This window comes from Pistacia vera, unplaced genomic scaffold, assembly GCF_008641045.1.
Source record: "Pistacia vera cultivar Batoury unplaced genomic scaffold, PisVer_v2 Contig63, whole genome shotgun sequence".
Taxonomy (NCBI): Eukaryota; Viridiplantae; Streptophyta; class Magnoliopsida; order Sapindales; family Anacardiaceae; genus Pistacia; species Pistacia vera.
Window position 1 is genome coordinate 651,060 of NW_022196479.1, and position 26,859 is coordinate 677,918.

The window sequence follows — 26,859 nt, forward strand, 5'->3', positions numbered from 1 at the left end:
ATTCCAGACAAAATTAAATAGAAATTTATTAACCATAAGCCAGTCTTTTTCATAAGGATTTAAGCACTTCAATTAAAACACATAACTTCATGCTTCCTTTTTCTAAACGCAAACTCAAGTTTTAATGTAATGACAGTATTTGCTATTGATTATTTGGCATGTGGCATGTTTTAGTATATGCAAACACAGTCATCATACTTGATAATTGTTCTAAACTTAATATAGTTTCAAAAACAGTATTACCCATATCGCAAAAACGTTACAAATTCATCTTTTATATTATGAATCTTAGGTTCAATGTTACTCGTCAATGATAAACAATCTTTTAAGTTATATATTATATGTTAAGAGTATCAAATTTTGATTCTTTTTTCTATATCAATTCTTATAAATAGAGAGCCCTAAAAGGTTAGTCTGGTGGTCAAGAAGGTTTACTTATATAATTGACTTCTTATGTTCAAACCACTTTCAGGTCACCTACCACATTTGTGGTTTATCTAAAACATTGAGTTTGTAGGGTGTTTAATGGATCTCGAGGATTAATTGATATGTATGCAAGCTGGCTTGAAAACAAAAAAATCGATACTTTTTCTATATCAATACTTGACATAATGAGGATGAGGTTGTAATTCTGTTGTAAATAGCGTGAGTTAAGGCAATGATTGGTGCCTAAAGATGGCGGTAAGTGAGCAATGAAAATGGTTGAGTAGGGACGGCTTGACAACAACTAATGCTTCCATAGTCCAACACCAATAACTAACAAATTGACTAACCAATACATTGTATTTGTGGTTGGGTGGACGTGGACTTAGNGAAATATTAGCACCGAATTTCTGTACCGGCCGATGTGTAACGCGTTTCTCCATTTCTTTATAATTTTTTCCTAGTGAACGGCTATCCATCAAATTTGGACGGCCGTTCACTCACATGGATGCCCATCCATGTTATATGGACAGGCATCCATATGCGAGGGGCCGTCCCTATTAAAATAAAATAAAAAAATTTGTAAAAGCTTTGGGACGGCCGTCCATCCATTATGGACGGCCGTCCATGTTATATGGACGGGCGTCCATATGCAAGGGACGGCCGTCCATATAATATGGACGCCCGTCCCTATTAAAATAAAATAAAAAAATTTGTAAAAGCTTAGGGACGACCGTCCATCCACTATGGACGGCCGTCCATATGCGAGGGACGGTCGTCCATATAATATGGACGCCCGTCCCTATTAAAATAAAATAAAAAAATTTGTAAAAGCTTAGGGACGACCGTCCATCCACTATGGACGGCCGTCCATTTTTGGACGGGCGTCCACAAATAATGGACGCCCGTCCTTCACCCAAATATGAAAAAAAAAAAAAATTTCTTTAGGACAGCCGTCCCTTAATTTTGGACGGGCGTCCGTAATTTTTGGACGCCCATCCAAAATTAATCTTTTACAAATCTTAAAAAAAACAATGGATTTGTGGCGGCCGTCCTTTTATTGTGGACGGGCGTCCATAAGTAATGGATGGCTGTCCAAAATTAATTCATAAAAAAAAATATTTTTTAACACTGGACGGCCGTCCTTAACTTGTGGACGGCCGTCCTTAACTTGTGGACGGCCGTCCATTAATTGTGGACGGGCGTCCATACTGAATGGACGGCCGTCCATAATGTTATTAAAATTTAAAAAAAAAAAAAATTCGCGTTTTAGGTTAAAACATTTGGGGAAGTTTCAAAAATTTTTAACACCCAGGCAGCCATTACCATCTTCTTCGTCTTCCATGTGCGTTACTGCGTCTTCTTCGTCTTCGCAGTGTTTTTCTTCTGGACTCCTGTTCTGCGCTTGTTCTTCGTCTTGGTAATTAAACACTTTCCTTTTTCAAGTTTTTTTTTTTTTTTTTGGTTGGATGAATGTGTTGAATGGAGTTGAGTTGATGAGATAAAATCCAGTCAATTTGGTGGGACTGGTTTGTGTGATTGATGAATAGAAGCGTTCTGCCATTGATAAAGACAAATGTAGTTTATTTTACATGCTGGTTTGTGTGAACTACCGTGAAAGAAAAATTGATTTTAGGCATATTTTAGGAAAATTGGTTGTGGAATTCTGGAATTTTAGAATAAAATGTAACATCAAGTATAACACACAGATACTTAATTGAGAAAATTTAAGACTTAATAAACAGATTCAGAATCTCATCCGCTAACTATATGAGATGTAATTTAAAGTCTATTATTATACATGAATGCCTCACACACTCAACCAGAGTTTCATCAACTTCCCAAAATGTGAAAGTATGAACTGATGGAACTCGGAAGACAAACAGTTATTACATAAATATCATCTTATCAACCCTTAAAAATCTCATTGCTATGTAGAACAATTTACAGTAACTAAACACACAAGGGAGCTTGTAAAGATGAGTTGTGAATACACTAATGATCTTCAAGCAGCTTTGAGATCGGCCTAGTCAATGTTCTTGCCACTAAATAACTTGGCAAAACTTGGCATCACCTTTGTTTTNTGAATTGAATTGAGATAATGATAATTTAAATATCTAAATAAGGATGTTTGGATACAAAGGGTGTTTGGGTTGGTGCCCAAGTCTATTCCATGATGGAATAGGGCAAAGTGTGCACTATATAAGTGCAACACTTTGTGAATTAAAGTATGAATTCATTTTCAATCATTTGATAAAAAACCCCAGCCCCATTTTCTCTCCCATGCTAGTTTTTCCTTTTTGCTTGAAACAAAATTTGCTTGATTTGTTCTTGGTTCTTAAGGCTAAGGAGGATCTAACAAATCCCTCTTTAATTCCTTGGAGTTATCTTCGTGTGGACTAACGGTGGTTCGATCCTACCATTGGATCGGTAGCGAAACCCATTCGGCGTTAAAGTTGGAGGAGTCTCCAAACGTGGGTATGGTTTCTTAACTTTAAATTGATTTCTTGCAGATTTGTATTTAATGTATAAACTGTTAAATTTGTACCCTGATCTTGGTTCTAAGGAACGATCCATGATGTTTATGATTTTTGTTTCCGCTGCCATAACTTGGTCGTTTCCTAATAGTCAATGACACTTATCAAATGTTCTTTGATGATGTTGATAATGTCCAATACATTATGCTAGCATCGATGACATTTGAGTTGCAAAAGGAACATGAGAATTTGGATGCACATGCCATAATTATGTACCTCAAGGAGCTATATCAAAAGAATGCTCAACATGAGAGGTATGAGGTGTTAAAGGCATTGTTTACGAGCCAAATGATTGAGGGAGCCCAAGTTGGTCCTTATGTGCTCAAGATGATTGGGTACATAGAGAGGCTTGAAACTTTGGGTTTTAGTGTGGATGCAGACTTACAAGTGGATTTAATTCTACTGTCACTACCAGATTCTTATTCACCATTCATAATGAACTTCAATATGAATACAATGGTGAAGTCCCTGTCAGAGCTCCTAAACATGCTGAGCATTGCGGAGTAGGACTTGAAAAATTCCAAACCTGCTTTTACTAGTTGCTACTAGTAAAGGCAAGGGTAAAGGTAAGGGAAAGACCAAGGTTTATCCCTAGTCTACACCCAAAGGATAGGATGCTCTCAAGTCTGAGGGTGGCATTGGTAAAGGTGGGAAGATAGTCTACTTCTGTTGTGGCATGCTTGGCTATTGGAGGAAACACTGTAAGTCTTTCCTCGAAAGTAAGAAGAAGTCAGACGCTTCGACTTCAGGTATGTATATGATTGAGATTAACTTCTCCCCTTCAACATCTTGGGTCATTGACACAGGATGTGGTACTCACATTTGTACTAATATGTAGGAACTAGGGTAGAGTAGATTGCTAGCCAAGAGAGAGAGAGATAGACCTACGAGTTAGAAATGGAGCACACATGACTTAGGGTTTAGGGTTTAAGGTTTAGGGTTTAGGGTTCTGGGTTCACTTTCAAGGTTTAGGGCTTAGGGTTCAAGGTTTTGGGTTCTAGGCTCTGTGTTCTACGTTCAGGGTTCAAGGTTCAAGGTTCAAGGTTCAAGGTTTAGGGTTTAGAGTTCAAGGTTCAAGGTTCTAGGTTCTAGGTTCTAGGTTCAGGGTTTAAGATTTAGGGTTTAGGGTTTAAGGTTCAGGGTTCAGAGTTTAGGATTCAAGGTTTAGGGTTCAAGGTTTAAGGTTCAAGGTTCAGGGTTTAGTGTTTGGGGTTTAGGGTTTAGGGTTCAAGATTCAGGGTTTAGGTTTAAGGGTTTAGGGTTGAAGGTTCTAGGTTCTGGGTTCTAAGTTCAGGGTTCTGGGTTCTAAGTTCAGGGTTTAGGATTCAGAGTTTAAGGCTCAGGATTCAAGATTTAAGGTTTAGGATCAAGGTTCAGGGTTCTGGGTTTGGGGTTTAGGGTTCAATTTTCAGGGATCTAATTTCAGGGTTCAGGGTTAAGGGTTCAGGGTTTAGGATCAAGGTTCTGGGTTTAGGGTTTTCAGTTCTTGGTTTAGGGTTCAAGGATCAGGATCAGGATCAGGGTTCAGAGTTTAAGGTTCAAGGTTCAAGGTTCAAGGTTCAAGGTTCAAGGTTCAGGGTTCAGGGTTCAGGGTTCAGGGTCTAGGGTTCATGGTTTAAGGTTCTGGGTTTTGAATTTTGGGTTATGTTTTCAAGGTTTAAGGTTTAGAATTTATGGTTCACTGTTTCGGGTCCAAGGTTCAAGGCTTAGGGCTTAAGGTTCTGGGTTCTAGGTTCTAGGTTCTAGGTTCAAGGTTTAGGGTTCAAGGTTTAGGATTCAGGATTTAGGGTTTAGGGTTTAGAGTTCAAGGTTTTGGGTTTAGGGTTTAGGGTTTGGGGTTTTGGGTTCAAGGTTCACGGTTCTGGGTCAAGGGTTCAGGGTTAAGGGCTCAAGGTTTAGGGTTCAGGGCTCAAGGCTTCAAGAATTCAGGGTTCTGGGTTTTTGGTTTATGGTTGTTTAGGGTTTAGGGTTCAAGGTTTAAGATTTAGGACTTAAGGTGCAGGGTTTAGGGTTCAGGTTTTAGGGTTCTAGGTTCAAGGTTCTGGGTTATGGGTTTAGGGTTCAAGGTTTAGGGTTCAGAGTTTAGGGTTTTTTAGGGTTCAGGGTCCAAGGTTCAGGGTTCAAGGTTTAGGGTTTTTTAGGGTTTAAGGTTTAGGGTTCTGGGTTCTCGATTCAAGGTCCTAGGTTCTGGATTCTAGGTTTAGGGTTCTGGGTTGGGTTTAAGGTTTAGGGTTTTTTAGGGTTTACAGTATAGGGTTTTTTAGGATTTAGGGTTTATGATTTAAGGTTTTTTGGGGTTTAGGGTTTTTTAAGGTTTAGGGTTTAGGGTTTTTTAAAGTTTTGGGAATTGGCCAACAAGCCTTATGATAGGCAGTGTTCCGCAATCAACAAAGGCTGCCTGCCCAACCTTGGCACCTCTGGGTAACAAAATCAGCTAAGCAGCCCCATGATAGGTAGTGTTCTCCCAAGCAATAACAACTACCTACCCAGCCTTGCACCTATGGGCTGCAAAATCAACCAAGCAGCCTATGACGGGCAGTTTCCTCGCAGGCAACAAGCAACTAAAGGGTTGGCTATCCATGCCTTGGCAACTATGGGCAGATAAATTAGCCAAGCAACCCCATGATGGGCAGTTTTCCCACAAGCAACAAGCAATTGAGGGGTTGCCTGCCCATGCCTTGGCACTTATTGGTAGCAAAATAAACCAACAAGCCCCATGATGGGCAATGTTCCCGCAAGCAACAACGGCTACCTACCCAGTCGTGGCATTTATGGGTTGTAAAATTTGCCAAACAGCCCCATAGTGGGCAGTGTTCCCGTAAACAACAAGTAATTGAAGGCCTACCTACCCATGCCTTAGCACTTATAGGTAGCAAAATTAGCCAACAAGCCCTATGATAGGTAGTGTTCTCGAGAACAACAAGGGTTGCCTACACATCCTTGGCACTTGTAGGCAGCAAAATCAGCCAAGCAACCCTATGATGGGTAGTGTTCTCGCAAGCAACAACAACTGCCTACCCACCCTTAGCACATATGGGTAGCAAAATCAGCCAAGTAGCACCACGATGTGCAGTTTTCTCACAAGCAACTGAGGGGCTGCTTGCCCATGCCTTGGCCCCAATGGATAGCAAAATCAGCCAAGCAGCCCCATGATGGGCAATTTTCCTGCAAGCAACAGGCAACTAAGGGGCTATCTGCCCATGCCTTTGTGCCCATGCTGTGGCATCTGTGGGCAGCAAAATTAGCCAACAAGCCCTATCATGGGCAGTGTTCCACAAGCAACAAGGATTGCTTGCCCAGCTGATGCATTGTTACTACAACATGGATAAATAGCAAGTGCACTAGTCGCACAAAGTAATAAAGTGATGAGTGAGTATCGCTCCCACGAGGATTAGTTGCTAAACACTAAGTTTTCTACTGTTTTCAAGTTGGAGCAATCGAATTTGTTTGGATTAACGGGAGAAAATTAAACTTAAAACTAAAACAAAAATTAATAAATATTCAAAGCTAAATTATGAAAGCAAGATTAAAAATAAGGTAATATCAATTTAAACAAACGGGTAGGGTTTTGACTTCATTTGGACTCTATAGATTAAACCTCCGGATTATGCTATTTCCATATTCACATGGATTGATTGTAAATCGAATTCTCTAAATTGTAAAACATACCTTCTCAGGCTATGTTTTCCTACTTTTCCCTATTAAACTTCCGTACCCAACAATTGGAAGATTAATAGTTCTAAGCTCTTTAAGCACATGGAATCCTAGATGGATTTCATTGATTCTTAAATCTATCTCTAACATTCAATACTACAATGGTGATTACCCAAAAAGCTTAACATGACTCATTTCTCAATCTCATCATGTTCATCAAATAAAAGCAATCAAATCAGAATAACCACACAAACCATGCAATAGCATATGAAAATAACAAAAATCAAGTACTTAATCCATGGAAATCCGATTTACATCAAAACCCTAACCCAAAATGGGTTAGTTCATAGCTAAATCAACACAACAAGCAAGAAAAACAATAAACTCAAGGTTCAACATATTGAAATGAGAGAAAAGACAAGAGATCTCCCCTAATTGAAGAATCCACCATATTCAATCCCAAATCCTCTCACTTTTCAACCCAAAATTCGTCAAATCTAAACTAAGGAAGATGAAAATAAGTTGCTCTAGAATAAGAAAAACGACCCCTTCTCAAAATGGCAAAGTTTTGCTTTTATAACTCGCCCAAAAAACCTAAGACTTTGCCTAAAAATGAAATTGTGCGTTTTAAAGAAACTGGAATTTGCAGACTTCACCATGGCAAAGGAGAAATCTCGCCGCAGCGACGAAGTAAACTTAAATCTTGTGCATAACTCATTTCGCCGTGGCAAAGAACAAACTTCGCCGCGATGAATCTTCATCAAGAATTCTAAATTTACAGAATTGCCCTCTACTTGCTTCTTTGCTTGAATCTTCGATCTTCGATGCTCTCCCATGGGAACAAGCTTCTTAGTGCTTTACTCTGCTTCATAACTCTCCCAACTTCTGAGATCCGCTTACTTTTGAGTCCAGAAACTCCAATTCGCTCATTATTTGCTCAAAATGTCCATTTTGGCTTGAAACACAAAATGTAAAGAATTAAGTAGCAATTCAGGCATAAATGAACTAAGAAGTATCTAAAATCCGGCCTAAAAGCCTAAATAAAATAGTATAATTATGGGATTATCACCAACCTTGGCACCTGTGGGTAGCAAAATCCACCAAGTAACCCCATGGTCGATAGTGTTCTTGTAAGCATTAACGGTTGCCTGGCCAACCTTGCACCTGTGGGTTAGAAAATCAGCCAAGTAGCCCATGACGAGCAGTTTTCCTATAGGCAACAAGCAACTGAAGGGTTGGCTGCCTATACCTCAGCATCTGTAGGCAGCAAAATCGGTTAAGCAGCCCTATGACGGGTAGTTTTCCCACAAGTAACTAAGGTGTAGCCTGCCCATGCCTTGGCACCTGTAGGTAGAAAAATCAACCAACAAGCCCCATGATGGGCAGTTTTCCTGCAAGCAACAAGCGCTACTTGCCTAGCCTTGGCACCTTTAGGAAGCAAAATCAGCCAAGCAACCCTATGATGGGCAAATTTCCTGCAAGCAACATGCGATTAAGTGCTTGTTTGCCCATGCCTTGGCACTGTGGGTAGCAAAATCAACTAACAAACCCCATGATGGGATGTGTTCTTGCAACGAAGAAAGGCTGCTTGCCCAGCCTTGGCGCCTGTGTGCAACAATTCAGCCTAGTAGCCCCATGATGGGTTGTGTTCCCATAAGCAAAAAGGGGTGCCTGCCCAGCCTTGGCACCTTTAGGCAGCAGAATAAACCAAGCAAACCCATGATGGACAGTTTTCCCACAATAAAAAAGCAACTAATGGGCTGCCTACCCATGCCTTGGCACTTGTGAATAGCAAAATCAGCTAAGCAGCCTCATGATGGATAGTTTTTCCACAAGTAACAAGCAACTATGGGGCTGCCTACCCATGCCTTGGTGCCCATGCCATGCCACTTATGGGCAGAAAAATCAGCCAAGCAGCACCATGATAGGCAGTTTTCCTGCAAGCAACAGAAAGGCTGCGAGCCCATGCCTTGACACTTGTGGACAGCAAAATCAGCCAAGCAGACCCATGATGTGCAGTGTTCTCGCAAGTAACAATGGTTGCCTACCCAACCTTGGCACCTGTGGACAGCAAAATCAACTAAGAAGCCCATGATGGGTAGTTTTCCCGGAAGCAACAAGCAACTAAGGGGTTGCCTACCCATGCCTTGGTGCCCATGTCGTGGCATCTGTGGGTAGCAAAATTAGCCAACAAGCCTAATGATGGGCAGTGTTCCCGCAACCAACAAGGGTTGTCTGCCCAACCTTGGCACTTGTGGGCAAAAAAAATCAGCCAAGCAACCCCATGATGGGTAGTGTTCTCGCAAGCAACAATGGCTGCCTACCCAGCCTTGGCACCTATGGGCAGTAAAATAAGCCAAGCAACCCATGACAGGCAGTTTTCCCGCATGCAACAAGCAATTGAAAGGTTGGCTGCCAATGCCTTGGCAGCAAAATCAGCCAAGTAGCCCCATAATGGGCAATTTTCTCGCAAGCAACAAGAAATTGAGGGGTTGCCTGCCCATGCCTTGGCACCTGCGATAGCAAAATCAACCAACAAGCCCTATGATGGGAATGTTCCCACAAGTAAGAAGGGCAACTAGCCCAGCCTTGGCACTTGTGGGATGCAAAATCAGCCAAGCGGCCCCATGATGGGCAGTGTTCTCGTAACCAATAAGGGCTCCTACCTAGCCTTAGCACCTGTGGGAAAAATAATCAACCAAGTAACCCCATGATGGGCAATTTCCTGCAAGTAGCAAGCAACTGAGGGGCTGCCTACCCATGCCTTGGTGCCCATGCCGTGGCACTAGTGGGCAACAAAATCAACCAACAAGCCCCATGATGGGCAATGTTCCTACAAGTAATAAGCAACTAAGAACCTACTTGCTCATGCCTTGGTGCCTATGCTATGGCAACTGTGGGAAGCAAAATCAGCCAACAAGCCTGATGATGGGTAATGTTCCTACAACAAACGCAACTAAGAAGTTGCCTGCCCATGCCTTGGTGCCCTAACTTCTATGATTTTTTTAAGAATAAAAGTTTTAAAAATCGTAGAAAATAGGAGAATAGGAATTTTTTGTTAGGGTTTATTTTGTTGTGCTATGAAAATCCCCAATTGAGTTGGTTGGCAAATTATTGTGCAGGACAGTATTAATTTCATGGGGGAGTCTTCTGAAAACAGTGTGCTCGACGCATTTCATGCATTGAGTACAAAAAAACCGATTTTCGAATTTTGAGTTGAAATTCGGCGTGGTGGTAAAGAAAAATCTAAAACTTTGAACAAAAGAAAAAAAAAGGTGGGGAGGAAAAATTAAGGGTAAACCACTTCCCCGGCAAACAATGCAGTTTGTGCATCGGGCGTGAAAAAACCAACCTTTGAATTTTGAGCTAAAATTTGGTATGGTGGTAAAGAAAAATCTAAAACTTTGGACAAAAAAAATGGAGGAAAAATTTAGGGTAAATTAACTTTTATGATTTTTTGTTGGTCTTTGTTTTGTTGTGCTCCTAAAATCCCCAATAGAGTTGTTGGCAAATTATTGTGTAAGATAGTATTAATTTCGTGGGGGAGTCTTATGAAAATAATGCGTTCAACGCAGTTTGTGCAGCGGGTATGAAAATATCAACCTTCAAATTTTGAGCTGAAATTTGGCGTGGTGGTAAAGAAAAATCTAAAACTTTGAAGAAAAAAAAAAAAAGGAGCAAAAATTAAGGGTAAACCACTTCCCCAGCAAATTCATGCATCGAATACGAAAAAACCGACCTTCGAATTTTCAACTGAAATTTGGCATGGCGGCAAAGAAAAATCTAAGGGTGCATTTGGTTCAGTATTTTGGATAGGATTTTGTGGATAGGATTGGATAGTTGGATAGGGTTATGATTACGAGAATATGATTTTTAGAATATGTGTTTGGTTGAGTATTTTGACATTGATATTTGTGTTGAATATTTGATTAATATATTTTTTTATAAATGATTTATTAATATAATATTTTGTTGAATTTTGTTAAAATAATGTATTATTATATATATATATAACTTATCAAGTTACATTTTAATAATACTAAATATTTTATTGGTAATTTTGTCACCCGTAGATATTAAGAAACAAAAACCCATATTAATTTCAAGTACTAATTCAACTGTTTAAAAACATCATATTCATACATATATGACAAAAGTACTAATTATCAACCCTTACAACATTCTACACTATACTCCATTAACAACTACGACATGGTCCACTGTGCTACCCACAGTGCATTCGTTATGTTATCCCGTATAGTTGTCATGTTGTCTATAACCTTGTTGCGTAGACTCGGTCCTTCTCCATTTCGGCCATATTCTGTCCCGTTTTGACGATCACAATATATTTGCTCATTACCTATATTATTATTGTTGTTTTTCGAACTACGGTCGTCCATATTGTGCATTCTGATAAAATTATGAAGTACACAACATCCATAACAATCTTCCCTTTTTTTGTCCAACGGGTAATTGTTCATTCCATTCAAATACGGAACCTCTTTTCAAAACACCAAAGGTTCTCTCAACAACATTGCGGAGTGAAGCATGTCTGTAGTTAAACAACTCTTGCGGCCCTTTTCGATTACGACCCATGATCAGATATGGTAAGCCACTCGCCATGAGGGGCGAGGAACCCGTCTCTATTTGGATAAGCCACATCAACCAAATATTATTTCCCTGTAATATATCAGACATTTTATTTGAATTACAGGGCCTCAACAGTGGAGCAAATACGCTATAATACGTCAAGAAAATCTTATACTCGTGGAGGATGTGGGAATCCAGAATTAGGATCATCAAGAATTGAATTTAAAACTCTTGAATCATGCGCAGATCCTTCCCATCCAGTAACGACATAAGTGAACATCATGTTAAAGTCGCATACGCCATTACTTCTGTGTCTTCATTCCTTATTTCCGGTACCTATCGGCAAATTCACGTGGAACCGAAGCGTATACATGTGTGCCATCCATGGCTCCAATACAGTCCTATCATGAAAATGGAATTTTACTCATATTAACCGACTATAAAATTAATAACACAACGAACTTAACTATCTACTAATGAAACATAATGAACCAGTACCTTAAAAAAGGGTAATATTTCTATTGGCTGATATTTCCCATGGAACACTCATTGAAGTCAGGTGGTCTGATAAACTCTTGTCTTCAACTCACATATCGGTGAAAAAACCTGCGGCAACATGTCTAGAGATCGTCTCACCCGAATGTTGGAAATCCTCCATCATTGTTCTGATTGTCTCATTTTTTCCAACGATTGTTAGAAATATCATAACTTGTTCTTCCAAACTCGTATTCCTGGTTGGTTGCAATTTGCCTTGATCGGACAAAATTTCACATAAGTATGTAAAACAGTCTTTGTCCATGCGGCACTTATCATAGATCCTGTCAGGATGACCATTGAGTACTTCAAACATGTACTCATGACCAGTTAATATGGATGTATGTCGTGGTTCAGGCCTACTTGCTTCTAACGCGGCAACACAGCAGAGTGCAATGGCTATATCTGTCAGTATTTCTTCTTCGTCCCTCTCATCTGTAGCACATCATCTTCTTCCTGTACGGCTAGACGACACCATTTAAACCTACACATTTTCAAAACATTTATCAACAATTAACAGTTGTTGTACTACTTAGCAAAATATAACAGCGAATGTTTAATTCTAATGACAATCCAAAACAATGTTTAAACATGTAATATCACATAAAACAGTACCACAATTAATAAGTTCATACAGTAGCGTTATAAATTGTAATTGTAATGGCAACTGCCCACTGACGCATACAAAATTGTTGCCAAACACTTAGGAAATATAGTGTCATCTACTTATTGGAAAATTTGTTATAAATCTAGTTAGCCATTTCCTCAAGCGGGAGTTTCACGAATATCTCCCGCCACCCTGGATTTTCATATAAGTACTGGACAACCGGCAGGTAAAACTGTGTCGGTACTTGCATGGCCGTCAAGATGTCAATACAATTGCTCATGGAAAAAGGATCAGATGGAGCATTGGTGTTCTCTCTTTCCCTCTCATCTGCACTACAATTGCTAGCCCTCGATCCCATAGTCCGCTTCTCCACAAGCTCGTCTGTCAAGCTAAAAATGGCATCCTCAAGTGATTGTCCTCGGTTGCTTCTGTTCCTCCTATTTCTCGCTCTTCCATGGCCAGATGTGTTTGGTCGTTTTTCCCCTGTCGTCCGATCAGGATCAGGTTCAAAGTCGCTACCATCCATGGGAACCGCGTCAGGATTGGAATAACTAGAGGTCTCCACTAGTTGGGATGTAGATGTGTATGCATATCTTCCAGTGGTAGATTGCTTCTCAAATACTATTTCATAAAGCTCCTTATGAGGAAGTCCCTTGTGGTAAAATTGTTGCGCCAATGGGTTTTGCTGGTAAGTTAAAAGAATAATATATTAATATTTAGCAGTCTGAAAAAAGCATACATTTACGGTGTCATTGAATAATATTAGTTAAAAAATATGAAAATTTACCTTGACATATTCTTGCCAAACCTTAACGGGATACGTTGGACTTTGTGACTCGTGATCCCATCTAAACCCCGTGTGTTGCAGCAATTTCCGCCATGCTTGATAAGTTTTTCGCAGGCGAAAGAACCTAGAGGCTAATTGTGTAACATTGAGTCTCCTGCCAGCCACTGATGATATGCCGTCCAACATTGCCTGGTAATCTGCTGTTTTTATTGCGGTACCGTGTGAATTTTTGGCCCGCTCAGATAACAGGACCATAAATTTGTGGGTCATCTCAGCAGACCAGGCCACAGAATCACTCATCTAAGGACAGTACGGTAAGGGACAACAAACATTGGGACACCATACGAATCACCAATCACATTAAAAAATATAATACTAACATGTGGTGGTAATCAAGTAAACACAGATAAACTTATACCTCATTCGATCCGACATTGCTTGATGACGTCAATGCAGGGGCAGATACAGACAATGTAAACCAACTGGGTGTATGACGAACTCCAATTCTAGAAAAACGTTGAAACTTTCGCCTTTGCTTCAAGTAGTAATCAACCCTGCGACGTCGAGGCAAATTATACTGACATCTGTGCATATGAGCGTAATTTGTTGTTATGATTAAAGAATGACGTCGAATCTACAGAACAGATATATCAGTTAGTGAAGTCCGAAAAAAATAATTCTAATTATCCAATAATTCATCCATTACATACAAAATGTTACATACAGAACATATGAAGTTGTACAATTTTTTGACACTTGTGTTAAAAGGAAAAAAAGTACTAACAATGGCAAAATTGAAATAGAAATAAGTACAATTACGTTGTATGTCTTCACATAAGCTAACTGGATTCGCAAAAACCAACTGTCTCTTTACAACATATTTATAAAGCCTGGCAAAAAAAAAAAAAAAAAAAAAAAACAATAGATTAAACTCATTCGCCAAACTCCAACACCAAACAAATTGACGCGCTTATTCAACATGTACAACACATTTACAACCTGCAAAAAAAAAAAAAAAAAAAAAAAATCCAAAACTTTCCTTCACTAAAATCAAATATTTCCAATGACAATCTGATGGTTTGACGGTATTGTGGCATAACAGTGAACGATCGGACTATTGTGGCTTGACCATGTTGTGGCTTAATGGTGAACGATCGAGTGTCTGTGGCTTGCCAGTGGGTATCGTGGTGGTCCATCGGTGGTTGCGGTGAACGATCGGAGTGTTTGTGGCTTGACGGTATTGTGGCTTAATGGTGAACGGTCGGAGTTTTTCACTGAAATGCTGAAGTGAAGAAACAGTGAAGAAGCTGCTAATGTAAACTGAAATGGTGAAGTGAAGAAGCAGTGAAGAAGAAAAGTGAAACTGTGCATAATGTAAACTGAAATGGTGAACACTGAACAAGTGAAGTGAAGGAGCGTGAAAGAAGAAATGACGAACACGTGAAAAAGGACTGCAAAAAAAACAGGTGAAGCAGCTTGAAAGAAGAAAAAAGAACGCGTGAAAAAGGAAGGCTGCAAAAAAAAATTCAAACGTGTCATAAGCTGTCAAAAGAGAACGCGTGAAAAAGGGGAAGGCTGCAAAAAATAAATTCAAACGGTCAAGTTGTCAGAAAAGTGTTGGAATAGAATTTTGAAGATCCTATTATCTAAATATTGAACCAAACACTATTCGGAAAATCTGACTCAAAATATGGATGAAAATACTCATCCAAACGTAGCCTAAAAGTTTGAACCAAAAAAAAAAAAAAGGAGGAAAATTTCAAGGTAAATTAACTTCTATGATTTTTTTAAGAATAAAAGTTTTAAAATTGTAGAAAATAGGAGAATAAGAATTTTTTGTTAGGGTTAGTTTTGTCGTGCTCCTAAAATCCCCATTTGAGTTGGTTGGGAAACTATTGTGTGGGACATTATTAATTTCGTGGGGAAATCCTTTAAAAACAGTGTGCTCAGCACAGTTTGTGAATTGGGTACAAAAAACTGACTTTCAAATTTTGAGCTAAAATTTGGCGTGGTGGTAAAGAAAAATCTAAATCTTTGAACAAAAAAAAAAAAAGGGAGGAAAAATTAAGGGTAAGCCATTTCCCCCACAAACGGCGCAGTTTGTGCATCGGGTATGAAAAAACCGACCTTTGAATTTTGAGCTGAAATATGACGTGGTGATAAAGAAAAAACTAAAACTTTGAACAAAAAATAGGGGGGAGGAAAAATTATGGGTAAATCACTTCCCTGGCAAACGACATAGTTCGTGCATCTGGTACAAAAAAACCTACTTTCGAATTTCAAGCTGAAATTTGGCATGGTGGTAAAGGAAAATCTAAAACTTTGAACAAGAGGGAATTTTGGGTAAATTAACTTTTATGATTTTTTGAAGAATAAAAGATTTAAAAATCATACAAAATAGAAAAATAGAAATTTTTTGTTGGGGTTTGTTTTGTTGTGCTCCTAAAATCCCCAATTGAGTTGTTGGCAAATTATTGTGTGAGATAGTATTAATTTTGTGGGGGAGTCTTCTGAAAATAGTGTGACTGGTGCAATTCATGTATCTGGTACAAAAAAATCAACCTTTGAATTTTGAGCTAAAATTTGGCGTGGTGGTAAAGAAAGTTTTAGACAATTTTACCCTTAACTATTAAAAGTTTTGGACAATAATGCTCTTATTTTGAAATTAGTTTACATGAACCTGCCATTACAATTTTACCCCTAATTAATTAAGTTTTTGGACAATAATGACCTTATATTTAAAACAAATTGCAAGCCACCTACGAACACTATCGCCCGCCAGCCACCACCGTTGGTTGTTGTCAGCCATCGCTGACCGTTGCCAAAATAGAGCATGATCGGCCGAATCTGGCTAATTGTGCATCAATCTGGTTGAAAACAGCCAGATTGATGGTTGTAGATTTGGTCGAAAATGGCCAGATCCATGGCGCCGTGCATCAAATCCATGGTGCACAATGGCCACATATCTGGTCGTTAGCGATCATTGATTTGGCCGGAAACGGCCAAATCGATGCACGGTCAGCCATATCCGACTAGTTGTGTGCCATTTTGGTAATGGCCAGCGACCGGCAGTGGTTTGGGGTGGGTGGCAGTGATTTTGTTACAAATTCAACTTTTATATGACTAGGGTGTTTTAGTAAAATCTCAAATGTAGGGGGTTAAAAGAAATGATTCAAAGGAATAATATTTTATTAATATTTAAAAATGAAGGCAATTTAGTAATCTATATAACATATTCACTAATTTATTCTAGTCTGTTGTGCGAAAATAAAAATCCAGCTCAAGCTTGGGGAAGCATAGGGATCCTAGCTCAGTTGCCACACTAAACGAATATAGCAAAAGACTCACCCCAAGCAAGTGACAGCTTGCAGACAAGTGTCAACAAACCTCAAAGCTCGTTACAACACCTAATGAATCTATATTTAGGCACCACTTGCAATACATGCAGTTGCTTCATTTAACCAACGACTACTCTCTGGCAAACTCCATTTAATCACAGATGTAACTAGGATTAAACATAATAATGCCCTCACGACCTCAATTGCCCAAAACCTGTCAGGGCTGATAGTAATCATTTCGCTGACGCAGCCCCACTCACAACCGCCATTACAAACCCCTATAAATACCACGATCAAAACTCTCAAAGAGAGAAAAAGGCAAATAGGGAATAGAAAGAGAGTATATGGCGTATCAACTGTAATCACATTCTCTATAATCACGCATCTCAATAAAAAGAAACAATGGACGTAGGCTTGATTCTTTGGTCGAACCAATTTAAAAAGCTCTCCTCTTCATTTATCATTTCTTTGTCTTCATCATCTTTGACTTTGACCTTGTTCGACCAATACATGCCCATCTTTGCTAGTTCCCAGGAATCATGCACCCATCCTGCTCGGTTCCTTCTAAGGTCAGTTGAGAATCTCCAGTTGACGTGTGTTCAAGTCCCGACGCTTTGGTCGATACAAGAATTCGCATCAACGCAACCTAACCAAACATATTTCCCTAAACATTCCTAGTAATCTATTTTTCCATTAGTATAACATTCCTTGAACCAAACGCACCCTTAAAGTCTTCAAAATTTTAAAAATTTCTAATGGGCATATTTGGGATACAAACCCTGTTAGACCCGGTCAACCTACTTAACCACCCAGGCGGGGTTTGGCTTTTTTGTTTTAATTTTGTTAAGTCTCTTCGGATTATTTTTATGTTTTTTTTTTTTCCTTTTTTAGTTTTAGATTGTTTTAGGTTTTTTGAAGTTTGTATGGTTTTAAAAAAAAAAAAAATTTGAAATTTGAAACTAAATTTACATAAATAATATATAAAAAAAAAATCTAAGTCTTTTTACTTTTTATTTTTCTGTTAAACAAATTAGGGGTGTGGAAATCTGGTTAACCGAACTGGATTGACCACTTTTCAAACCGAATCGGTTTTTCGGTTCAAAGGATAATTTGAACCGAAATTGGACTGAATTATCTTTTGAACCGATTATTAATCGAATCGAATTATCAGTTCAGTTACCGGTTAACCGGTTATAAAACTACTCCTAAACCAGTAAACCTAATTCTAGTTTCTAAATATATAGACCAATAATTGATTAAGTAATCCAGCCTTTCCATTTGCTAGAAATTTTCCAGTTCAGAAACAATTCATTCCAAGTGCCCATGATGATAGAGACACTATCAAACCCTCATACTTTCCTCAGCAAAACCCACGCTCCACCGGCTATCCCCACTCGTCGTTTGTTGTCCATGATCCATTCTCACAACCGTGCAATAATCACCATTTGCGACCCTTTTCCACTGCAAATTGTCGTTTTTTCCCCTTTCTATGCCCCCATCTTTCACCTTGGTGTTTGTTGTGGTGGTTGTGTATTTTTTGGTCGCTGGATAACCTCCACCAACCCAAAATCTCCTCTCCAAACCGAAGAGAAGAAGAAAAAGAAAGAGAAAATGAGTGAAGGAGAAAAAATGGAGAAGACGAAAAAGAAAAAGAAAGAAAAAATTGAAAGGAGAAGAAGACGAAAAAGAAAAAGAAAAGTGGAGAAGGAGAGGAAGAGAAGAAGAAAAATTGAAAAGAAAGGATAGAAGACAAAAAAGAAAAAAAGTGGAGAAGCGAACCCAAGAAAAACAGGAGTTGAAGCAGAGTAGCAGACTGCAGACTACGCAATACTAAGGAAAAGTGTGGAAAAACTGAAAAGAGGGCATTTTTATATTCAATAACACTATGCGTATGCTCTCTCTTACAAAGAGAGAGCGTACGCACTGACGTGGCTGACATGGGGCATGTGGGCCACGCTTCTTAATAATAATAAAAAAAATAATTAAAATTGCAAAACCAAAACTCCCATGATAATCCTAAACCAAATTCCCTCCCCAATTTCATCTTCATCCTAAATCAAATTCTCTCCCAAATTTGATTTACCCTAACCATCAAAATTTGTAATTCCTCTAATCAAATCTTTATCTGTGAAAGAATACCCATGAGTTCCTACTAAGGATTCTAAACTAAGAGATATTAATTAGGACATAATCTGTGAAAGAAGGTGAACCCGAACTGGTAGGGAAGGCCCTGCCTTTTAGTTAGCTCTTAGTTTTTATGTTCAATAGGCGGGGGAGGAAAGGAAACGACAGACTGATTCCATTGATTCAATTTAGCAACCTAATTTTTCAATTGAAAAAAAATGATAGATTGATTACGGAGGAGTCGAACCCCCTTACCTTTGACACTAGCAACCAGCTAACAACCTGCCCTCCACTTCCTCTTTTCACTTACTTCTGGCCTTAGATACTCCAACTTTCAAAGAGATCCTTAGAGGAACCAAAGGAGGAAGCAAGCCAGGTGTTGAACTGATTTGAATCTTGGACTTCAACCAAATCTTGGTTTGTCGAAGTTCTTTGCTGTAAAGGATTTGAAGTTGTTACTAATGTTCGATGTTTCGTCCTCACATCTTTTTAGCAAGTAGTGTTTTCACTCTGGGAACAAAAGTTGCACTGCCATTCTACATTCTCATGGTTTTTGCTCCTAAAGCTGAACTGGTATGTTTTCTGTGTTTATCTAGTAACTTCACTTCAATTTTGTACCCTTCTCATAATTTTCTGAAGTTGTTACCAATATACTAATGTTTCCTCCCCACACCTTTATAGCTAGTAGTGTTTTTACTCTGGGAACAGTAGTTGTGCTACCATTCTACACTCTCATGGTTTTTGCTCCTAAAGCTAAACTGGTATGTTTTCTGTGTTTACCTAGTAACTTTACTTCAATTTCGTACTTTTCTCCTAACTTTCTATTTCTTTTTTAGTTAATTGTGAATTTGTGATTCATCTGTAACTATGACTTATTTAGAAGTTCCTTACAAAATTTGTGAATTCATAATATTATTTGAGACTACAAGCTATGTTTTACAAGCACATTGCTTTCATTGAAATTACTTGACGATTTGGATAGTTTATAGTGTATATGTTAGTGGGCTTTTGTTTACTGTATAAGGAAATTTTAAAGCGTAGAAAGAAAATAAAAAAGATGTGTTGTATTTGTTAGGGAGTTGTAGAAGAAATCCTTTTTATGTGATTCAATCCAGGCTATTGCATCAATTATGTTGGAGTAGGACCACTTGTTTCAGGACCATTCTTTTTTCCTAAAAGCAAAATTGTATCGGGTTTTACATATAATTAAGTTTTTGACAGAATTTATCTTTTAGTAATATATCATTGAATGTCGATGTGTGCTAATTAGGGAGCAAATGTTTGACAATATGTAACTTTTATTTAGGGTATTCTATTTACATCAAAATACCAAAGATGGAAGAGTGAAGTACAAAAAATTCAAAGAACTCTTCCTCTCAAATCAATGTTGTTGAGGTAATTTTCACTTTATAATCCCTTTTTATTCAGTATTATATGGTTTAAGATTTTTTTAATGTTATTATGTCTTCCCATTTTTAAGTATTATTATATTCTGATTTTGTCTATCATAATACCAATTTATTAGGATAATAATAAGCAAGAAATTAAAGATACAAGAATTGTAGAAGATTTTATGGAGCCTAAGCCTGGAATGATTTTTGATTCATTTGATATGCTTTTCCAAGACTATAAAGGCTATGGGAATAAAATAGGTTTTGAAGTCATCATAAGATCTTCAAGAAAAGGAGATGATGGAGAGTTGAAATATGTGACACTGTCTTGTTCTTGTAATGGGAAGCAGATTAGCATTTGTAGAAATACCTTTAAAATGCAACCAATGACAAAAACTGATTGTAAAGCTCGAATCGGTGCTTCTGTATGTTCTGATGGGAAATGGCAAATATGTTCAGTTGTCTTGGATCATAACTCTATAGTCTTGGCAAAATTAGATTTTTCAAGAGCAATCAAAAAATACAACAGTACGTGAAAAGGAAGTTCTAAGTGAATGATAGGGCTATGATTAGGCCAAATAAAAATTTCAATTCCTTGGTAGTTGAAGCAAGCGGTGTTGAGAATTTGCCTTTCTTACAGAAAGATTGTAGAAATTATATTGAAAAAGCTAGGAGGTTATGACTTGGTGGTGGAGATGCTAATGCAATTCAAAAATATTTTTTGAAAATGCAAAATGAGAATTCTAATTTTTTCTATATAATGGATTTAGATAAAGAGGGTCGATTAAAGAATGTTCTATGGGCAGATGCAAGGAGTAGAGCTGCATTTAAAGAATTTGGTGATGTTGTGACATTTGACACAACATATTTGACTAACAGGTATGATATGCCATTTGCTGTTTTTGTTGGTGTTGATCATCATGGCCATTCAACACTATTAGGTTGTGGGTTAATCTCCAATGAGGACACAGGGACATTTGTATGGCTTTTTCAATCTTGGCTTGCATGTATGTTGAATTATGCTCCGAAAGCAATAATCATTGATCAAGATAGGGCAATGCAAAAAGCAATCGAAATTGTGTTTCCTAGTACACGACATAGATGGTGTTTGTGGCATATAATGAAAAAATTGCCAAAAAAGTTAAGAGGTTATAGCCAATATAAATCTATCAAGTTTTCTTTGCAAAATATGTGTATGATTCATTGACACATGAAGAGTTTGAAGAACGCTAGAATTGTTTCATTGACAAACACAACCGCCAGGCCAATGAATGGTTACTTGGGCTGTATAATGAACGACGACGTTGGGTGCCGACATTTGTGAAAGATACTTTTTGGGCAGGTATGTCTACTACCCAACGTTGTGAAAGTATGCATGCATTCTTTAATGGATATGTTAATTCAAAAACCACATTAAACAATTTGTTAAACAATATGATAATGCATTGCGTGATAAAGTGAAGAAAGAAAATGAGGCTAATTTTAAATCTTTAAAATCATGGATTCCTTGCATAAGCACGTATGTTATTGAGAAACAATTTCAAGATGCATATACCACTGCCAAATTCAAGGAGTTCCAACAAGAACTTGCTGGTAAGCTTTATTGTCAAATATCTTCTTTTAAAGAGGTTGATTCATATGTGGAATTTATAATAGAAGAAGATGTTCTGGTTGGAGAGACTCATCGTCCTATTCCTTTTGTGGTTTGCTTTGATGGAGCAAGTTCTGATGTTCGCTGCAATTGTCGATTGTTTAAGTTTAGGGGAATTTTATGTCGACATGCAATTACGGTGTTGATTCATAAGAGAATTTCTTGTGTGCCTGAAAAGTACATTTTAAGACGATGGAAGAAAAAATATAAGTAGATGCATACAAAGGTTAAGATAAGTTATAATAGTTGGAGTACCAATATTGAAGGACAACAATTTGATAAGTTGTCTAATTTATTTTCTACTGTAGCAGACTTGCCATCTACTAATGAGGATGATTGTAATAGGGTGATGAACATGATTAATGATCTTAAGAACAAATTGATATCGACTGAAAGTGTTGGTGGTAATGATAGAAGAGAAAACTTGTCATCTCATAGTAGAATGAATTGTGAAAGTGTTGGTGGTGCTTCGAAAGAGGGGAGTAGTAATATTCTTAATCCACGGGCTATTGTAGCAAAGGTCATCCTCCATTCAAAAGAAAGCAATCGAGCCTTGAACAAATTGTTCGTAAATTAAAAAAGAAGAAATTTCAAAAGCAAGAAAAAGAGGATAAAGGATGAAGGTTAAAACTTAGTAATTATTTATTTTGTTGACTATTTCATTATTTTTATTCTATTTATTGATAAATATCACGATTTCAACATATATGTTGCAGGAGACTAGGACGTGGACTCTTCTCAGGTGTACCTGCAGTCTAGTTGCAATGTTGTTTGTGGTTTGGGGAGAGCTCGGACATTGTTTCTCATTTTTGGTGTGTTGGTTGCAAGAGCAGCCAACTACTTCCAAGTGCATAGGTAGGTGTGCTGCAGGTGATTTTAGGTTGGTTGCTGGCTACTTATGTGAGCTTTGGCAAACCTGGTTTTGTGTCTTAGCAATCTATACAGTGGGTGTTGCATCTCAACAGCTTGTGCACTTTTTGATCAGCCACAGGAAGCTGATTTTTGGTGTTTTCGCGGGTGTTTTTGCTGGTTGTGTATAGGTTTTGTTGTATAAAGGGTGTAAATCCTTTTGTTGCTCTTGGTTTTTTTGTGTAGCTTAGTATCTTGTGCATGTCCTAAGAACTTGGTTCCTTTAGGGAATTCCCATTTCTTACTTTGTATCTTTTATTCTCTATAAAATTACCAGGTGTATATCCTTTGGCTATTGAATAGTGATTGAAATTCCAAATATCATTGAATTTAAATTTGCATATTATGATGTTGAGTTGAGTTGATTAGTTATGTAAATCTAATGTTGAAAGTCTAGGTGCCGAATTTCTTGAGTTTTAATATTGCATTGTCTTCTTTATATACGTCTTGATATATATAAGGTGTAGATTGATGGGTTCTGTCCCCTGTAAAAAAGAGGACGAATGGGTTGCAAGTGCAGTTTGTGCAATGTTTAGTGGGCTGGTGGTGCAGGTTGTGCATTTGCAGTTGTGTAGTGTGTAAAGTGTTGGTTCTAGGTTATGCATTTGTAGTTTTGTAGTGTGTAGTGTAATGTTCTGCTTGTTGGAGTGTTAGTTGGGCAGGTTGGAGTGGTAGCAGCAGCTTTTGTTATGCTACATCCTTTTCTCTTTGTTGGTAGTGAAGTTGTTTTTTTTTTTTTTTTTTTTTTGCTGTTGTTGGGATAACTGGGCAAGTTAGGGTGTGTCTTGTTTCCCTTGTTGGTTTTTTTTGTAAAGGCTCTCAAGATTGTAGAGTTTGGTTGTCTTGTGTTTGTATTGCTTTTGTGTATAAGGATGTATATCCTTGGTGGATGTTGTTTCTTTTTGCATTTCAATATTGCATTATGTGATTTTATGTTTAATGTCCCTCTCTGAAGAGTTGTTCCATTTCCCTGAAGTATCATTTACACAAGCAATTATCTTGTACATGTAACATAAAACACTGCAATCAAAACAATGCATTTTGTTATTTCTTTATTTCTTTTCCTCCCAAAATTGGGTAAGTTTACAAATCCTTGCATTAACCAAAAGCTCTCATAAAACTAGTAAAATAAAACTCTATAGATTACATCCAATAAGGCATCAGACATATAGAGTACACAAACAACTTGCACATGGATTCACTCGACTACTTTACATTGCTCAACACCATCCTCAACATATATCATATTCAAACAATAATGCACAAGGTCAGACATCAGACTTTCTTCTTGCTTGAGCCGAACTAGTTCAATTTTCAACTGTCATGAACAATTGACCAAAAATAAACAAAAACAAAAGAAAAAAAACACTGTTAGAATGCAACTAGACTCCTCAAATGCCCGAATATACCTCCTCAAATGCACAAAAACAATGTCAAAATGCAGCTTGACTCCTCAAACACCTGGATATACCTCCTCAAATGCACAAAAACAGGTCCAGCCATCACTTCCAACACACAAACACTGCACCGAAAACACTTTTGGAATCTGCCTATAGTGCAACAATGTAGATGCAACAGCTGCACCAAAAAATTCTGCATTTTCATCAAATCCAACCAATATGTAAATTTAAATTCAATGAAATCAACCTCCATACCCTGCATTTACTACACTCTCCACAACAAAAACTCTCTTGCAACCAAACACCAAAACCCCACAAACAAGCGCCCCTAAAACGATTCCCCCTTTCATCAAAATCTTAACTTTCTCAAAATATGAATCCAAAACTTCATTTTTTTCACAACCCAGTTCTGCAATGAGTAATGACTTTGGTTATTTAAAAATGAAGATTGAGATATGTACAAGAACTTATGGGTTTTGGGATTGAGTTTATTAGTGAAAGTGAAAACAGTTAAGGTACACATACAAGCCGTGGCAGTGGTTGTGGTGATTGAGCTTTGGCGGTATGCGACGGCGGTAGGAGCCATTGAGAGTGGTAGTTGCGCGGTAGGAGCGGTTAAGAGTGGTGGTCGCATGGTGGTTATCCCAAGTGAATTCAGTAAAATAGTTATGTATATCCTCTTTTTTGCCCTTAAAGCTTCTTCCTTCGCCACTAATGCGAGTGGATCGACAAGATCAATGGCTAGCTACTAGTCTTGTTTGTTAAGTGAAGCCGCTGCTCGATCAATGCTAAGAGATGTTGGAATAGGTAAGGATGCTGGCACTAGTCTCGCTGCTAGTGATGGCTCTTTAACAGATGCAACTCTTTTTTGTTGCTTCGCCTCAACCAAATCAATAAGATCTTCTGTTGAGGGTGGCTTTTTGGGAAAAAATTGGAATTTCATAAATTAATGGAAAGGTTGATGACGTAGGAATTGTAAAATTTGATTTAAGATGAAGATGAAATTAGGGAAGGGAATTTGATTTAGGTCGCGCAATGTGGGAACTGGGAAGTTTGGGTTTGAAATTATATATATATATTTTTAAAATTTTTGGGGATTAAGAACTGTGGCCCACGTGCCACATGTCACTGATGTGGCACGCCACACATCAATGCGTATGCTCTCTCTTTGTAAGACAGAGCGTACACGTAGTGTTGTTTTATGTTTTCTTATATTTTTTTAAAGTCGGTTTCAAACTCGATTTGGTTAACTGGTTTAATATTACCCTTTAATCATTAATCAAATTGGAAAATTAGTTTAATAATTTTTAAAAACCAAAACCGAACTGACTAATTCGAAAACCGATTTTTTTGTCGGTTTCAGTCCAGTTTCCGGTTTTTTTTTTTTTTTTTTTTTTTTCAGCCCTAAATTCCTAAAACAAATCACCTGTAAATACCTGTCAACGAAGGTTTCAAAACGACACGGTTTCTAGTTGAATATGGAATCCACGTTTTCTTCCTCACTTTTTCATCAAACCGATCTGTTAGCTAGAGCTAGGCACGGGCCGTCCCCTTTCGGGCCCAGGCTTGGGCCCGTTGGGACTGGTCCCTTAGGATTGGTCCCAATTGGGACCATTCTCTCATGGGCCTAGGACCGGTCCTCAGGCCCATGAGAAAAACCCGGACCTGAACCCGGCTAAGGCCTGGGGTGGGGTGGTGGGGGGGGGGGGGGGGGGGGGGGGGGCTGGGGGGGGGGGGGGGGGGGGTTGGGGGGTCGTGACTGGTCCCATGGGCCCAGGACCATTTTATTTTCCCCCCAATTTTTTTTATATTTTGGGGAAAAACAAAATTTTATGGGGGTTTTTAGTATTTTTTTAGGGGTTGTTAGTAAGTTTCTAAAAATTTAATTAATTTTAAAAAATAATAAATTAATAGTTAATTTTAATTTTTAACATAAATGTAATATCACATTTCACACATTCACGCTTCACAAAAAACAATTAAATTTTTTTATTAAATTATTTATCTTCAATTTCATCGTCAACACTATTTACATTATTCAAATCTGTATTCCTAAAGAGTTCGAGTTGTTCGGGATCTTCAGGTGCTGTTGTATCTTCTTTCTGCATGAGTCCAATCCCGTAAACACGTTATCCACTTCAATCATCTCATCGGTTAAAAACATCTTCTGTCTTCAACAATTCGACCACTCGTTGAAAATGTTGACTCGGATGCAATTGTAGAAACCGGCACAGATAAAATGTCACGTGCCATTTGGATATAATGGGAATTGACTTTCTTGTTGGTTCCACCATTGAAGAATTCCATGTCAAGTTGCTCCTTCATGGTCATAAAGGTCAAGTCCACCTGTAGGTAGCGAGTCATCTCATTTGGTCTATGTATGTACAAGTTGGAGCTAAAGCTGGAGCTTCCGCCACGTCCCACATACACCCACTTGCTCGATCCTTAGGGGGGGCTACATCAAGGTCCTGATCGCCTCTCCTAGACGTTCCACTTCCACTTCCACTTCTACTTCCATTGTATCTGTTCTCATATAAAGAAAAAAGCCTATCCAATTTGTGTTTAAAGTCAGTCAATAAGACGTATAATCATGTCCTAAATAATGGCCTAACTCAGTAATTACACCGTTAACTATGGATAATTTAAACCTAGGATCTAGAAAAAGGCCTAATCCATATAAATGGAATATCTAACCAATATCTCTTATATTTTTTCTCTATCTTGAAACATTTCACTAAAAATGTTATCATTCTATATTGATCAAAGTTTTAGCAATTTGAACTAAAATATCTAACACTAAATTAGTAGTTAGATAATAAATACCACTTAATGTATTAGTAGCATCATAAAAAATTTTAAGAAATGATAAAAAAGTTCACAAACCTCCCAATCATTATAGTTGACAACTTCCTCT

At 38.0% G+C, this 26,859-nt stretch overlaps 1 protein-coding gene across 1 annotated transcript; it reads right to left on the reverse strand.

Annotated features, from left to right (window-relative positions):
* Positions 1-12,487: 12,487 nt before the first annotated feature.
* Positions 12,488-13,724, reverse strand: LOC116111207. The gene is made up of 3 exons (XM_031397402.1): positions 13,551-13,724; positions 13,133-13,432; positions 12,488-13,030 (listed from the first exon to the last, which is right to left on the reverse strand). The coding sequence occupies exons 1-3, from the start codon at positions 13,722-13,724 to the stop codon at positions 12,488-12,490; spliced, it is 1,017 nt and encodes a 338-aa protein (XP_031253262.1).
* Between the last annotated feature and the right edge of the window lie 13,135 nt (positions 13,725-26,859).